The 15,378-nt window shown below is 37.9% G+C and overlaps 1 protein-coding gene across 1 annotated transcript in view; it reads left to right on the forward strand.

Annotated features, from left to right (window-relative positions):
* The window catches only part of SLC26A7 (solute carrier family 26 member 7), a 141,322-nt gene extending 126,290 nt beyond the window's left edge, over window positions 1–15,032 (forward strand). The window contains 4 exon segments of the mRNA NM_001195763.2: window positions 4,742–4,842; window positions 9,171–9,225; window positions 9,308–9,411; window positions 12,042–15,032. Coding sequence (NP_001182692.2) covers window positions 4,742–4,842; window positions 9,171–9,225; window positions 9,308–9,411; window positions 12,042–12,077 — 296 coding nt within the window. The 3' untranslated portion in view covers window positions 12,078–15,032.
* Window positions 15,033–15,378: the final 346 nt, after the last annotated feature.

Below are 15,378 nucleotides of genomic sequence, written 5' to 3' on the forward strand. Positions count from 1 at the left end.
ATAAAGCCCAAATGTTTTCATAATTAATCTATCAACATGTAAGTTATGAAATTATGACCAAAAAAAGGCAAGGACAATGTAGACATTATAAATATGGTAGGATAGAAAAGGAAAAAAAGCTTTTTTCTTAAAGAATTTTCAAAACCTTTTTATCACCATTTTCTAGTCATTTGGAGACAATTATGAATCTCTGGATCACATACATGCAGGTTATTTTGCACTCCAGTATTTCTTTCTTTCTTTTTTTTTTTTTTTTTTTTTTTGGACAGGCAGAGTGGACAGTGAGAGAGAGAGAGACAGAGAGAAAGGTTTTCCTTTGCCATTGGTTCACCCCCCAGTGGCTGCTGCGGCCGGCGCACCCTGCTGATCCAAAGCCAGGAGCCAGGTGCTTCTCCTGGTCTCCCATGCGGGTGCAGGGCCCAAGCACTTGGGCCATCCTCCACTGCACTCCTGGGCCACAGCAGAGAGCTGGACTGGAAGAGGAGCGACCGGGACAGAATCCAGCGCCCCGACCGGGACTAGAACCCGGTGTGCTGGCGCTGCAGGTGGAGGATTAGTCTATTGAGCTGCGGCGCCGGCCCACTCCAGTATTTCTAAGTTCAAAATACCAGTTAAATCTTATAATCTACTAGTGACAACCTGAATTAGTGAATTGAGAAAAATTCTAAGGTCTTGTTTGACCTCACTGGAAAAATGTGTCATGATTGAATATGTATGTCTGTGCTAGCTATGTAATGGAATGCTAGTGTTCATGCCATATAGATATGGGTAATAATTTATGCAACTTCTTTTAGGGAAAGCAATGTACTACCATGTTTTCTAAATAAAGCAATTGCAAAAATTTTTTCAGATTACGATATATTTTTGCTACACCTCTCTTGCAGATATTATTATTATGTTTTCTAGTAACTAACTAATGAGATGTAGGACGGCGCCGCGGCTCACTTGGCTAATCCTCCACCTGTGGCGTCGGCACACCAGGTTCTAGTCCCAGTTGGGGTGCCGGTTCTGCCCCGGTTGCTCCTCTTCCAGTCCAGCTCTCTGCTGTGGCCCAGGAAGGCAGTGGAGGATGGCCCAAGTACTTGGGCCCTGCACCCGCATGGGAGACCAGGAGGAAGCACCTAGCTCCTGCTTCAGATTGGTGCAGTGCGCCAGACGTAGCAGCCATTTGGGGGGGTGAACCAATGGATAAAGGAAGACCTTCCTCTCTCTCTCTCTCTCTCTCTCACTGTCTAACTCTGCCTGTCCAAAAGAAAAAAAAAAAAGAGATGTAAATATCTCAGAACAATTCATCATTCATTACTTTTTAAACTTTTAGGGTTAAATGATAATGCTGATTTTTTCCTACAAAATGAACAAAAATTTTGATTGCAGTTTAGTTTGAAAAATATGAAATTTTGTAAACGATAGGCCATATGGTTAGCAAAATGTTGTAGAAATGTATGAAAGAAAAGACTAATTGATCCATTATTGAAAATATAAATGGTTTAAGTTACTTAATCAAAGTCATTGGATTCTGTTAAGTAGCTGGTTTTTGTTATGTTTAAAAGGAGTATACCACCTTTAAGCAGTGCTTTGCCTGAAAACCTTTATCAAAACTACTTGGAGCAGGGCAGTTAGGGTGGGATTCTGGAGAAACACCTGATTTGCAGCCTTTACCATTTTACATGGTTTATGTATTTTATAATGATTGATTTTAAGCCAACAAACATTATGCAAGCAAAAATCAAACAATCTATGTTATTAAACATACAGTTGGGAAAATATGTACATAATTGACTTTTAGTAGCTAATATGACCTGGCCCAACCTACTACTGTGTTTAGAGAAACCATACATATTTTATTATCTCAAACAAATACATTACAAAGAATAGTCATAGGAAACCTTCAAATATTGAATATCAACATGCATTGTAAGCATGATTAGTGCTACCAGAAAATTTTAAATCTAACTTCTAAGAGGAGATCTAATTTAATCATATATATATATATATAATGAATTATTGATGTTTTCTGGAAAAGCTTTCTTGATCAATAACTGTTAGAAATTTTTGTTACACAAAAATTTAATAAAATATTCTGTTATACAAAAATTTAGTAAAATGTGTATTTTTAAGACTCAACAGTCCACTTGTCATTATAGTCAGTATTCTTTGCCTATAATAAGTATTTTACTTTTTCTGTAATCTTAATCCTTTCCTATCATTGGTAGTGCGCAGGGGCAACTTTTTTGAAGAAATAAGTAAGTAAATTTAAATAATAAACAAACAATGAAATACTCCATTAGTAAAGTCCTAGATTTAATTAGGCAAATTGTGATTGATAACAGTTACCACTGAGTTGTCTGAAAATAAGCTAATTTATGATAATTTTTTATTTTATTTGAAGTTCTGCTTTACCATTTTAGGCCAATGGAAACATAGCCTGAATCTATACCCAATACTTTGCCTCCCTTCTCATGAGAGGACATGGAAGCTGAAGTTCCTGCTGCTGGAGTTCCTATCGCATTGTTGGCCCTCAATCACTGTTGCCTGAACAGGAGCAGGCAGTTTTAGGTCCTAAGCTATCACTGGTGTCTAATTAAGGCTGTCCACATGGTTGGGATTCTTACGTCTCTACATTGTTTCTACTCTATGGAATCTTACACATCTTTCAAGGCTACTTTTCTGTATTAAACCTTCCCTGATCACTCCAAAAAGACTTCTCTTTTTTATATATCCCTACTTTTTTCATGTTATTTTCATGTCATTTGTGTAGCAGTGCTATCTTTGGCACTCAAGGATATTATAAGCTCCTTGATTCAAGGAACATGATGTCACACATATTGATTATCACCCACTACATCTAAAAATGTTTCTTGGACAAAGCACATTCTCTATAGTTATTATCCAATTAATAAATTTGAATTTAGATTTAAGGTGAAACTTGGAAAAAATTTCATGCATGAATACCACTTTTCAAATACATTAAAATTATTTTGTAGCTTTTTACTTTTATTGCCATAAAGCAATATTCATAACTATTTTATAATTTCTGCTTGCCTATTTTTTCTCTAAGTAGCAGTTTTTTAAATGCACTCTTTCCTTCCTACTTCTCTCCGAATTGCGAAACAATCATATTTTTACTTTTCTATAGCTGCTAAAGGGAAAATACTGAGGATCTTAATTGGCAAAAATATTCCAATTAAGAATTTACTTTTTTTCAGGGAATTCCATAATAGATTTGAGTTTATTTGATAGAATAATAAGGGGAGAATCTTTGCCTACGTGATCTTTTTTGAGAGTCATAGTGCTCCCAAGGGGAACCCAAAATGGGGCCCTGTCTCTGTTAGAAACATGTAATTCCTCGTGAGAAAACTGTGCCCAGAGAATGTCAATCAAAAAGACAAAATGAGCTCCTAAATAAAGTCTTTTTTAGGGGGTGGAGGTGGTGGGTGGGTGTTGGGTGTATTCAGAGATTTACTGTGAACGAAATGAAGTTTAATTTTCTAGTCCCTCACATGGATCCTTGCATAAAAAGTCTCAACAAAGGACTGTTTCCTAATACATGGGCCCCCAATTACAAACATTTCATTCATGACCAAACAGGGTTCTGCATGTCAGCATGCTCCTTTAGGAAACAGTGTGATAACGTGGAAAGCACACTGTTCAGGATGTCTAGAGGCCTCAGAGTTTGTCTGTGATTAGCACTAACCTACAAGATATTCTTTCCAAGGGCCAGCACTGTGGTCTAGAGGGTTGAGTCTCCTCCTGCAGTGAAGACATCCCATGTGGGAGTCCAGCTGTTCCACTTCTGCTCCCACTCTTGCTAATGTTCCTGGGAAAGCAGAAGAAGCTGGCCTAACTTCTTGGGCCCCTGCACACACATGGGAGACCTGGCAGAAGCTCCTGGCTTCAAATCGGCCCAGCTCCAGCCATTGCAGCCATTTGGGGAGTGAACCAGTGGATGCAAGATCTCTCGCTCTCTCTCTCCCTCCCTCTTCTCTAAATAAATAAATTAATAAATAAACTAACTAACATAAAAATTACTTAGACCATTCATTCACATAATGAATGCCCCACACATTCTTTAAAAAAAAAAGATATTCTCTCCAAAGCATTTGACCTCGCTGAACCTCACTTTATCTGATAATCAGCTTATCCCATCTTTCTCTCTAGATTATATGATAACTTCCTGAAATAAAATTTTAATAATCAAAATGCAAAGTTCAGAGGCAATTAGTAATTAACTAAAAAGTATTAAAAAATAAGAAGTGTTCAGATTTATTCATTTTTTAACATTTATGTATTTGAAAGTCAGAGTTACAAGAGAAAGAGAGGCAGAGAGTAAGAGGGAGAGAGAAAGAGAGAGAAAGATCTTCCATCCGCTAATTCACTCCGCAAATGCCTGTAACTGCCAGGGCTGGGCCAGGTCTAAGCCAAGAGCCATGAGGTTCTTTCAGCCCTGGCATTGTGTGGCAGGGGCCCAAGAACTTGGGCCATCCTCAGCTGCTTTCCCAGGCCATTAGCCTGCTAAACCTACTGAACCAGAAGTAGAGCAGCTGAAACTTGAACTGGCACTCATGGGATGCCAACATTGCTGGTGGCAGCTTAACACACTACACTACAATGCCAACTATGAAATGTTCAGATGTAGTGTTGATAATCACAAGGCCACCTGTTGTCTTCCCACCATTCAGCAAATTCAGTAGCAGAAATCTCCAAGACTACTCCATAACTTGGGTCTCTGTTCTTCCTACAGAAGAAGCTTCGCAGCGCTGCACTAGTGAGAAGTATTCATTAATCCTGGATTGCAGTGGATTGACCTTTTTTGACTCTTCTTCAGTCTCCATGCTGGTTGAGGTATTTCTACAGCCTGCGTTTGCACTGAGAACTTCCTGACTCTTCAGTAACAAAGATTTTCATCTGTCCCCTCTCATCTCTGCTCCAATGTCTTAAGCCTGCTTGGTTCTATACTCATCTTTTAGGCCTTTTTGCCAAGGGCATAGATTTGTTTTCAGGAGATCAGGCTTCTAGATGTATGCATGTGTGAATGTCAGTATTTATTCACAGCACATGGACTTGAGATATTGTGGGCATAATTTCTGCTGGTCAATTAACTTACAAGGCTTCCAGGAAGAAGAAGGAAGCCCCTGCTGGTACACTGTGGTGATGGCAGGATGTTCCCTCCTATCATGGCAGGGTAAAATTTGGCCCAGTGTCACTCCTAGTCTCTAAACAGTGCCCAGGGCAAGGATTTTTCTCTGTACCCTTGGGTAATAGTGCCATCTTCTGTACCCCATGATTTTCATGGGGTCTGTATGAGCTAGGTATGCAAAATTACAACCCAATTTGCTTATTTAAAAAAAAAAAACTGATGCAGCTCACAAACTCCTATTTTCCACAAATAGAAAAAATCTTTAATTTTGCTAATTCAGGGAAAGATCAAATCCTTATGAGATTTCCCCTTTGCCCCTGACTTTAATACAGAGCCCCTTTCCTATTTTCCTTCTGTTCTTTCCCTTAATACAGTTAATTGTCCAGGGAGGGAAGGGGACTTTGGGGCTGGAGAATCTTCTGTTCCTGGTGTCCTAGCTTCTCAGCCCACTCTATGCACATCGCTTAGCTCACCTAGTCTTCAGGTGCTTGTGCCCAGAAATGTTCTTCCCCTGGAGTCCTGTGGTTTCTACCCTTGTGTGGCTTTGCATTTATTCAAAGCTTCTGTTAAAGCCCTGTGAAAATGACTGGAGCTCTTTCACTGCATATAACCCTCCCTTTTATTGTGCTCTACAAATCTGACCCTTAGAAGCCTCCCTGAACTCTGGTTCTTCTTACTCAGCTCAAGGAAGCTGCAGTGTTTTGTGTGGGGGACCTCATCACATCATGACTCTGGAATGCTTTGTGGCAGATCAGAGGACCGTCCTCATTTATTCTTCTCTCAGAGAGTACAGTTCTGTGCTGCCTGATGCTCCTTATCTGAATATAGTTGCTTTCATATTTTTGTTCAGTTGTTCACTTATTTATGGCAGATGGGATAGCCTTGTATTAGTAACTCAGCATAGATAGAAGTGGAGATTGGACATTGCCTTTTAAAGAGCTCATCTCAGAAGCCTTGAATGGTCCCTTCACAAGGTGGGATTTGATGATTTTGTTGCATTATTGCATCTTCTATGTCCATTCATATTTTAAGCTAACTTTGAAACTTCAAATTTTCAAACCCAAGATAATACAGAGGTCAGTGTTTCCTAAACTGCTAGTATAAAGTCAAAATGTGGGATCTCAGTGCAGCTGAGATGTTAGAGAAATCATTTCATTTGTGTGGGTTTCAGTTTATTCATTTGTGAAAATGAGGGGCTGATTTTGATTCAGGATTATCAGATATTTAGGAAGCAAATAACTATGCAAAGACAATTGAGGTTAAAATATCTTAGACCTTACATCTAATGACTATTTCTGACAATCTACTATTTTCCCATGTAATATTCTTTTATTTGCTTGTTGGTTACTTTAAAATCTTTGCATAAATAGACGTAAAATGCAATCTGAATTATTCTTACTTTCTTGCAACTAAACCAGGGTTGTCTACACATAGGCCCTCATTGCTGGAGGCCTTCTCGTGTTGGGCACTTGTATTTACTGTCTGTTACTCAAGTGTAGAACTGTGTGCTTAGCAGTCATCTGAGGTGCACGTTTAAAGTACAGTCTCCTAGATCCTGAGTCACAACCAGCATCTTCATTTTCGGCAGCTGTAGGTAATTCTGATGCAGGTGGTCTAAGGATCCTGTTTTGAGAAAGGTTGAACTAGGGTTTTCTTGCTACTGGGAAAGGCTGATATTTGTATTTTTGATCAACTCTATTTTAAATTTGTCTCTGGAATTATTATCTGCCCTCTCTGGAAAGTGAAAAACAAGATTTTTAAGGTTAGTAAAGAGAAGGGAATGGTATCTTATTCTCAATGATCTTAGGATTGAAGGTTGATTCAGAGAAATCCAAACAATCTGGGTACTGGATTTGTTGAGAAAGAGGGTTTTGTAGTGTTTGTTTTTTTATCTTCCACCTTATGATTATAAAATTCTAAACAACAGAGTGATGGAGAAATCAACTGTCAACCATTTATTTTTAAATCTGCAGGAAATGCCTTTTATCTTTGGTCAGTTTTTTTTTCTTCATCTATATACACAAAACAAGCAGTTTTGAATTAGTTTTCCTTTAATGTCTTTATTACCAATCAGTTTACTTCATTATTGTAACATTATTACATATGTTAAGAACATAGGCTTTAAAGATAGACACACCCTGGATCCAAATATCAGCAGTGCGCTAGTGCTGTGGTCTATGCTCAAGAACTGTTTGATTTTGTATAAATTGGACGTAGAAGTACTCCTTCTATCCATTTGTTGAGAGGCAGAAATGACAGATTGCATAGAAAGACTGTAAGATAGAGTTTAAAAGCTACTAAGTACTCAGTAATGTGAGTCTCTGTAATTTTGTAACATTATACCAGGCTGTTATTTCTTAGGCCCAACCACTCTGGCAAAGAATCCAGAAAAAGAGTTGCAAGGACTCTTCAGCCAGGCATGTCTTCCTACCTTCTAACAACATCCCCTGCGCTCTCTTTGTAGTTGTTTTAGCAAAGGGAACATTCTCTTGGGAGATCTCAGCTGAAGCAGGGGCACTGACTTCTATTTACTCTTTGACATGGGACACTGGAGAGGTCAGTGGACTGGAGATTATGTTTATCAGCATCAACAAACCATGCACAGCAATGTGTTTGTACTTCATTGAGCTTAAGAAAAAGTCAAACACTGAGAGGTCACCTTGAATTAATCATTTTATCCTACAGAAGCACGAACCATTTATTCAATGGCAAATTCCCAGTCCATGCATTTTTTATTTAGTTGTTTGTTTGTTTGCTTTTTCATTTATGCTCAAATTGATGCATAATTCTTCACAATTCTCAGAGAGAACTACTTACTCCTGGAAGAATATGAGGGAAATTCTGGATGTATCATGTATTCTCTTAGATTATAAATGCAGCTTTTTGTACTTTATATGTAAGATATATTACCACTATATAACCAAAAGCACCCTACTGTAAACATTATGGCATTATTAAAATAATATTTAATAAAGCAATAAAAGTTTGCTTTCACTGCCTTCCATGCACTACTTTGGTCTGGGTAAATTTAAGATCAGTCTTTTATATGTTGTTTCTACTTGAGTTTTTTTTTTAAAGATTTGTTTATTTGTTTGAGAGGCAGAATATAGACAGAGAGAGTGAGACAGAGACAGAGGTCTTCTACCTGATGGTTCATTCCCTAAATGGCTGCAATGGCTGGAGCTGGGCCAATTCAAAACCAGGAACTAGGAGCTTCTTCTGAGTCTCTACCTTGAGTAGAGGGGCCCGAGCATGTGGCCCATCTTCCACTGCTTTCCCAGGACATTAGCAGGGAGCTGGATCAGAATTAAAGCAACAGGGACTCCGTCCAGCACCTATATGTGACACCAGCACTGCTGGCAGCGGCCAAGCCTACTACACTACAGCGCTGGCTCCTCTACTTGAGATTTTCTAGACCTTAAAAGAGACAAGACTCTCTGGAGTATGCCAAGCAAATTAATGAGAATGTCTCATTGTGATGGATCTTTAACAAAGGAGGCTGAGCAACAAAATTTGGCTTGGAATCTAGGGAAGTTCTCAACTGACTACCCTGCTTGCTATTTACATAGTCCTTGAATCTGCTGAAATTGTCCTAGAATTTTAAATAGTAAGGCAGCAGCTTTCAATACTTTCACAAATGGGTCTTTGACTACCCACAGAAGAGGCTGAGAACATTTTATATCACTGTCACAGGAATAGAAAGATGATGTTTTTAATTTTGTTAAATAAAGTGGAAAATCTAAGCAGCCAAATAGAGTTTCAGTAAAGGTGAATGCTCTGCTGTGTTGATCTTGGCCTTCTAGGCACTCACCGTGTTATGCCTAACCATGTAACAATGCCTCCCTCTGGTGGTTTGACTTCATAAACAGGATTTCTCTCTCTCTCTCTCTCTCTCTCTCTCTCTCTCTCTCTCTCTCTCAACTGGAAACATCTTTTCTGAAGTCCATCTTATTGCTTCCTGCCAGCTATCCTGAATTAATTGTGGCTATACTGAAAATAAAGTAACTAATTAATATTTCAAATATTCTTTCAGATTTACATGGACTGCAATAGCAGGAGTGTGGATGTATCATTAGCCAATTGCACAGGTAATAACGTGTCCTGGGCTGTCGTTGACCACAATTCTGCTGCTGCTCCATGTGCCCTTATATAATCTATTCTTTCTTGTAGCTTCCTTGATTAAAGCAATGAAGTACTATGGAAACCTAGACTCAGAGAAACCAATTTTTTTTGAATCAGTGTCTGCTGCAATAAGTAACAGCTATTCAAATAAGGTGAGTGGAGTAAGTTGATTGGTATGTAGGAGTTCTGAGAAATAAGAACATAGAACCAAGGGCTTTGCATTTTTTTTTTCTAAAACTTATTACCCTTCTGAAATCTAGAATCTATTGAAATCTCTCTTTACTGCAGAGCTGTCTGCCACAAGGGAAGGGTTGTTGCCTTTCCTTTTGGGGCTAATTCTGATCTCTAAAGCATCATTTGGATCTTTTAACAATGTCACTGCTCCAGAGGTGGGTAAAATCTGGGCTGCAGGCTATGTAAGGCCCATGAAATTTGGTCTGGCCCTGTCAAGGCAACCACAGGTGGACTCAAAATTTAATAAATCTATAGCAGGCTACTTAAAAAAGATAGATTTATTTATTTATTTATTTATTTGAATTGCAGTTAGAGGGAGAGGCAGAGGCAGAGAGAGGGAAAGAGGTCTTCCATCTGCTGGTTCACTCCCCAATTGGCCACAACAGCAGGAGCTCAGCTGCTCTGAACCCAGGAGCCAAGAGCTTCCTCCGGGTCTCCCATGTAGGTGTAGGAGTCCAAGCACTTGGGCCATCTTCTACTGTTTTCTCAGGCCATAGCAGCGAGCTGGATCAGAAGTGGAGCAGCCAAGACTTGAACTGACACTCATATGGGATGCTAGCCCTGCAGGTGGTGGCTTTACCTGCTATGCCACAGTGCCAGCCCCAGCAGGCTACTTTTTTCTCTCTCTTTTTTTTATTTAATAACCGTGAATTTACAAAGTACAACTTTTGTATTGTGGCTTCCCCCCCCAACCTCCCTCCCTCCTGCGGCCCTCCCCTCTCCCACTCCCTCTCCCATCCCCCCCTTCATTGAGTTTCATTTTCAATTACCTTCATATACAGAAGATCAACTTAGTATACACTAAGCAAGGATTTCAACAGGCTGCCCTCACACAACCGCACAAGGTATGGGGTATTGTTCAACTAGTAGTGTTGTTTTTAAGTTTCATAGTAAAACACATGAAGGTCAGAGATCCTACATGGGGAGCATGTGCCCAGTGACTCCCGTTGTTGATTTAACAATTGGCACTCTTATTCATGAAGTCAGCAATCACCCAAGGCTCTTGCTATGAGCTGTCTAGGCTATGGAAGCCCCTTGAGTTCAACAACTCTGAACTTGTTTAGTCAAGGCCGTATCACAGTGGAGGTTCCTTCCTCCCTTCAGAGAAAGGCGCCTCCTTCCTTGATGGCCTGTTCCTTCTGCTGGGGTCTTGTTCACCAGAATCTTTCATTTAGGTTGTTTTTGCCACCGTGTCATGGCTGTCCATGCCTATGAGACTCCCATGAGCCTTTTAGCCAGATCCGAATGCCCCAAGGATTGATTGTGATTCTGGAGTGCTGTTTGGGGCATTTGCCATTCTATGAGTCTGCCGAGCAGGTTACTTTTAAGTGAATTTTAAAAATGATTTATTTATCTATTTGAAAGAGTTATACAAAGAGAAAGGGATACACACACACACACACACACACACAAAAGAGACAGAAAAATTTTCCATTCACTGGTTTACTCTGCAAGTGGCCTCAGCAGCCAAGACTGGGCCAGGCTGAAGCCAGGAGCCTGGAACTCCATCGGGGTCTTCCAGGTTGGTTCATCGATCTATTGAGTCAGAAGTGGAGCAGCTAGGACTTACCTGGCCTGCAGGCCAACCATTCCTCACCCCTGGAGTAGTGACATTGATAAACTCTATACTCATGTGAGATACTGGCATTGCAGATGGAATCTTTAGCCACTGCTCCATGATGCTGGCCCCTTAAGTTGCAAATCTTGTATGGTCTACAAATGATATTATAAATATCCAAATGGCCCTTGGTAGAAAAATCATTCCCCGCTCCTGGAAGCTTTTATCATCTATCAAGGATGGACGGCTTACTTTAATCCTTCTTGCAGCATTAGCTGTCCTGGGAATTTGAATTTACCTGTTTCAAATGCCAAATGCAGATTTTTTTTCCTGCTGCGATACCCTTGTCTTCAAGCTTATTTTATTTGTTCTGTTTTGAAACATTATTTGTGGAGTCTACTGCTAATATGATCAGAAATGGTAAACTTACTTTCCAAAGACTTGTCTTTAAGGTTTAGTTTTAGTTCCGAGAACTCTGATTTCCTGTAACTTTTCCTTTGAATTTTAAATTATTTTGCCTTTCCTCATCCCTAGAAGAACATTTGGTGTCACCCAGGGTCAGCCTTCTTACATTCAATCAGAACAGTATGTATTTATGAAATAACAGTATATTATTATTATATTATTATTCCATAACTAACATGTATTGAGTGTTCACTATGTTCCAGGAAATTTTAAAGGCTTTACCCATATTAATTAACTAAATTTGCCACGGTGTCATAACATAGATAATATTATTGGGCCCTTTTTCAGAAATGGGAAACTGAGGGAAGTTATGCCATCTTTAAGTGGTAGAGCAGGTCTCCAAGTCAGCAGTCTGACTGTGGACCAACCTGGGGTGTTAAGGTGCTATTCTCTGTTACCTCTTAGAATGCCCATTTTCTTAGCATGGCTGGACAGCTTGCTTCAGTTGCTACTGTTCTTTCACTGTGGTACCAATTCAAGAGTGGAGTAAGTGGCATATGCTGATTTGTTTCTCTTCTATTTCAGAATTTGAACAAACTCTGTGACCACAGTGAACTCTGAGGCCCTGTTGTTGCAGTACACCTCTTGTCTTCAGCAGCTGCCCTGAGGAGGCCATATTCTGGCATTTTGCACACCCTTTTCATTTAGATTCCACAGATGGCCTCTACTACTAAGTAGGATGTGTCTTAGTAACTGCATATCTACTGATCGAGATATGGCAATAGTTTTTCCTAACCTTTATGAGTAAGCAGGTTCACTTAGTTATTTTATGTAAAGTCATTGTGCATTTAGTCTTTTAGTGTACTGATGGGTAAACATGATTTGATTTCCTTTGACTACAATATATTGTGCCATTTTATATCTATTCGGTTGTAAGTTAATTTGTAAAAGTGATAAATGCTTTTGTCATAAGAGATTTGGAACATTTATAACCAAATATTTGTATGATTTCAGGATGATTCATAGCATAAAAACAATTTAGTAAATATACAATTTTCCTATTCCCTCACCCCACAAAAGCCATTTAAACATCAATAAGGCTAACTATTAGCTTATACAATAGAAAAATGGAATTACTAAAAAACTAACAAAAGCAGTTGACAAACTAGAAACCATTGATCTTTATACCCTTCAATACATCCTTTCATGAAGTATTCCAATAAGGCTTTCCCATTTAGAAGAAAACTGGTATCCCAATAAAAGCAAATCTTTGATCCAAATTAATTTTGCTATGAGTAATGCAAATGCTTAGATCTTCAGTCCAGATAATTCTAGTCTCCACATTCTTTGTTTTCTGCTCAAGTATTTTTTGAGCCAGAAATATGGAAATTGCCCATTTTGAAATTTTTTACATATATAATTTTTAGATGAGAAAATACTACTAGGAGAATAGCCTTGTGCTATTCTAGTATACGATTATCTGTACTAGTTTGGGGCTTCCTTATTTCATAGAGATAATAATAAGATATAATATACTTATCTATCTATATCACAGTAGATGGAGCTCTTTAGTATGGTTTTCTTTTTCTTTTATTAGAGGGGGCTTGATGTGATTATCTGTAAACTCTTCCATCAAACAGGATAACTGGCAACTAAGTACAATAAACCAGGAGGAATTGTATAGGTGATTGTTTTCATGCTTGATTATGTATTTATCATATACAAGTACATAAAGTTTTATACTTTTATCTAGCAAATTGATTTACCTAGGAGGAATTCTTTCTTTCAAAAATAGACATAGATAACATAATTATGTTTAAGTCTCAATGATATTTTAACTGTTCTAGAAATTAGCACAGTAACAAACAGCAAGATACTTAAAGTGAGTTTGATGCAACGGTTGTCAATAAATTAAAGAATGGCCATTTAGGTGTTTTCAATGGCACTTATAAGAATAAATTCTAATGCCTGCCAAGTGATAGACTAAAAGGTCACTAGCAACCTTTCATATAGCCCTTAATTTTAACCTTAATTCCTACATGAATCAATGTAATAAAATGAAAGGGAATAAATTCTCATAACTTGTCCAGACATTTCAGTGTTGTTTAAAGTATACAACAAGGAATACTTTTTATCCAATGATAGTTTCAATCCCTTTACCCGTAATTTGGTTTGAAATGAATGAGACCACATCCCATTCCATGAAACACTGTTCCAGGGAAAGGTGGAGAAAATAATTGGAGGTGAAATTTCCTTAGAGAAAGAAATTTTGCTATTATTTGTGCAATTAAATTATCCCAATGGTAGATGATGATAATATTCACCACCCCTAATCCACTGGTCACTGGCAGACAAACATGAATCAAAGTCAAGAAAAGAAAATATATTTTGCTACATATAAATTGATATTTTGATATGAATCTTTGGCCTATAATTGAATTCATGCACTGCAGGCATTTTCTAATTTGTTAGAGATTATGGACCATGGATGACATTAAAATCATTATGGTTAATCGATAGACATTTGTTCTGTTTTTATTGTCATAGTTGACTCATATTGTCTGAGTAGTCGTATTTGAATTAATTTCAGTATTCATTGTAGAAGTTTAATGGATACAGATTTCAAGCCAATAACTTGGATGTCATATGTTAATTTCATATCCTGAGGAAGAAAAAATAGTTTGCTGTATACAGCCTTTTGTCCTAAGGCTTCTACACACCAAGGCCACAGTGATTGCTGACCTGGAAAAAGTTCCTAGAATTGACTCTTGAAAGCTCATAACCCAAACATGAAAACATAATGTTCATTTCAAAACAGGAATTCACAACAAAAAACTCCAATATTTCTAGTGACACATTAAATTATTTTTGAGATCCCTCTTATTTTAATATATGATAAACTATTTCCATATTACTTACTATGGTAAAGTAAAATTGAAAAAAGTTAAAACTAGCCTATAGGAGTGTTAAAGACCTAGTAGAGTGGCATATATAAATTGAGCATAAAATATGTAACCAGGAAAAGACTGTTAACATTACATTTATGCAAATTAAAATGCCCTTATATTTCACCATTTGTCTTTCATTTTAAAGGTTATTTGCCCCCAATTATATAATTCAAGTGTTGTAAGGTTTAGCTGGAACTACTTTGCAGTAATTTATTTGACAGATCTCTATTCTATAAATGTGTAATGTAATGAGGAAAGAGATCCTTCTTTTTTAATGAAAACATTAATGTGTTAATGCCCTGTTTGACATTTAGTGGTTAGCAAAATACATTAGTATGTTGTTGAACATACATATGCCTTAGAAATGCACATTCTGTGTCTTGTGGAATGATGATCTAATTCAGTGTAGAATATGGTTTTTGGCAATGAGTTTGTTGCCAGATTTCAAATAGGGAGCTAAGTGGTGCTTTCACAATCCAAAGATTTTTAGTTAAAAAATCATGTAGTCTAATATGCTGCACTTATTTTTTGTACTTTTCAATGCATTTAATGATCTTTTTTATAATTCTTTGTACTAACAATATGTAACAACCAATTTAGATCGAAATAAATTGAAATATGATAAGTATTATACTTGTCCATTATTTCAGAGTATTTACTCCCCTACAAAGCAAATAATGTATGTTGCTTTTTTGGATTGACCACAGAGTATTGTGTGTTGAAAATTCCTGGAAGTACTCATTATTCTTAGTAATTTGTCCTTAGAAAATTTTGTCGTAGGACTGTGAAGTACTCTGCCTTAATTTATGGACTGCTGATAAGGGAGTTTTTTGCTGCAAGACTACAATTTTTTTTTTTTTGACAGATAGAGTTAGACAGTGAGAGAGAGAGACAGAGAGAAAGGTCTTCCTTCCGTTGGTTCACTCCCCAAATCGCCGCCATGGCCAGCGCCGCACCCATCCGAAGCCAGGAGC

This window comes from Oryctolagus cuniculus, chromosome 6 (assembly GCF_051225735.1).
Source record: "Oryctolagus cuniculus isolate XC-2025 breed Fujian yellow rabbit chromosome 6, ASM5122573v1, whole genome shotgun sequence".
Classification (NCBI taxonomy): Eukaryota; Metazoa; Chordata; class Mammalia; order Lagomorpha; family Leporidae; genus Oryctolagus; species Oryctolagus cuniculus.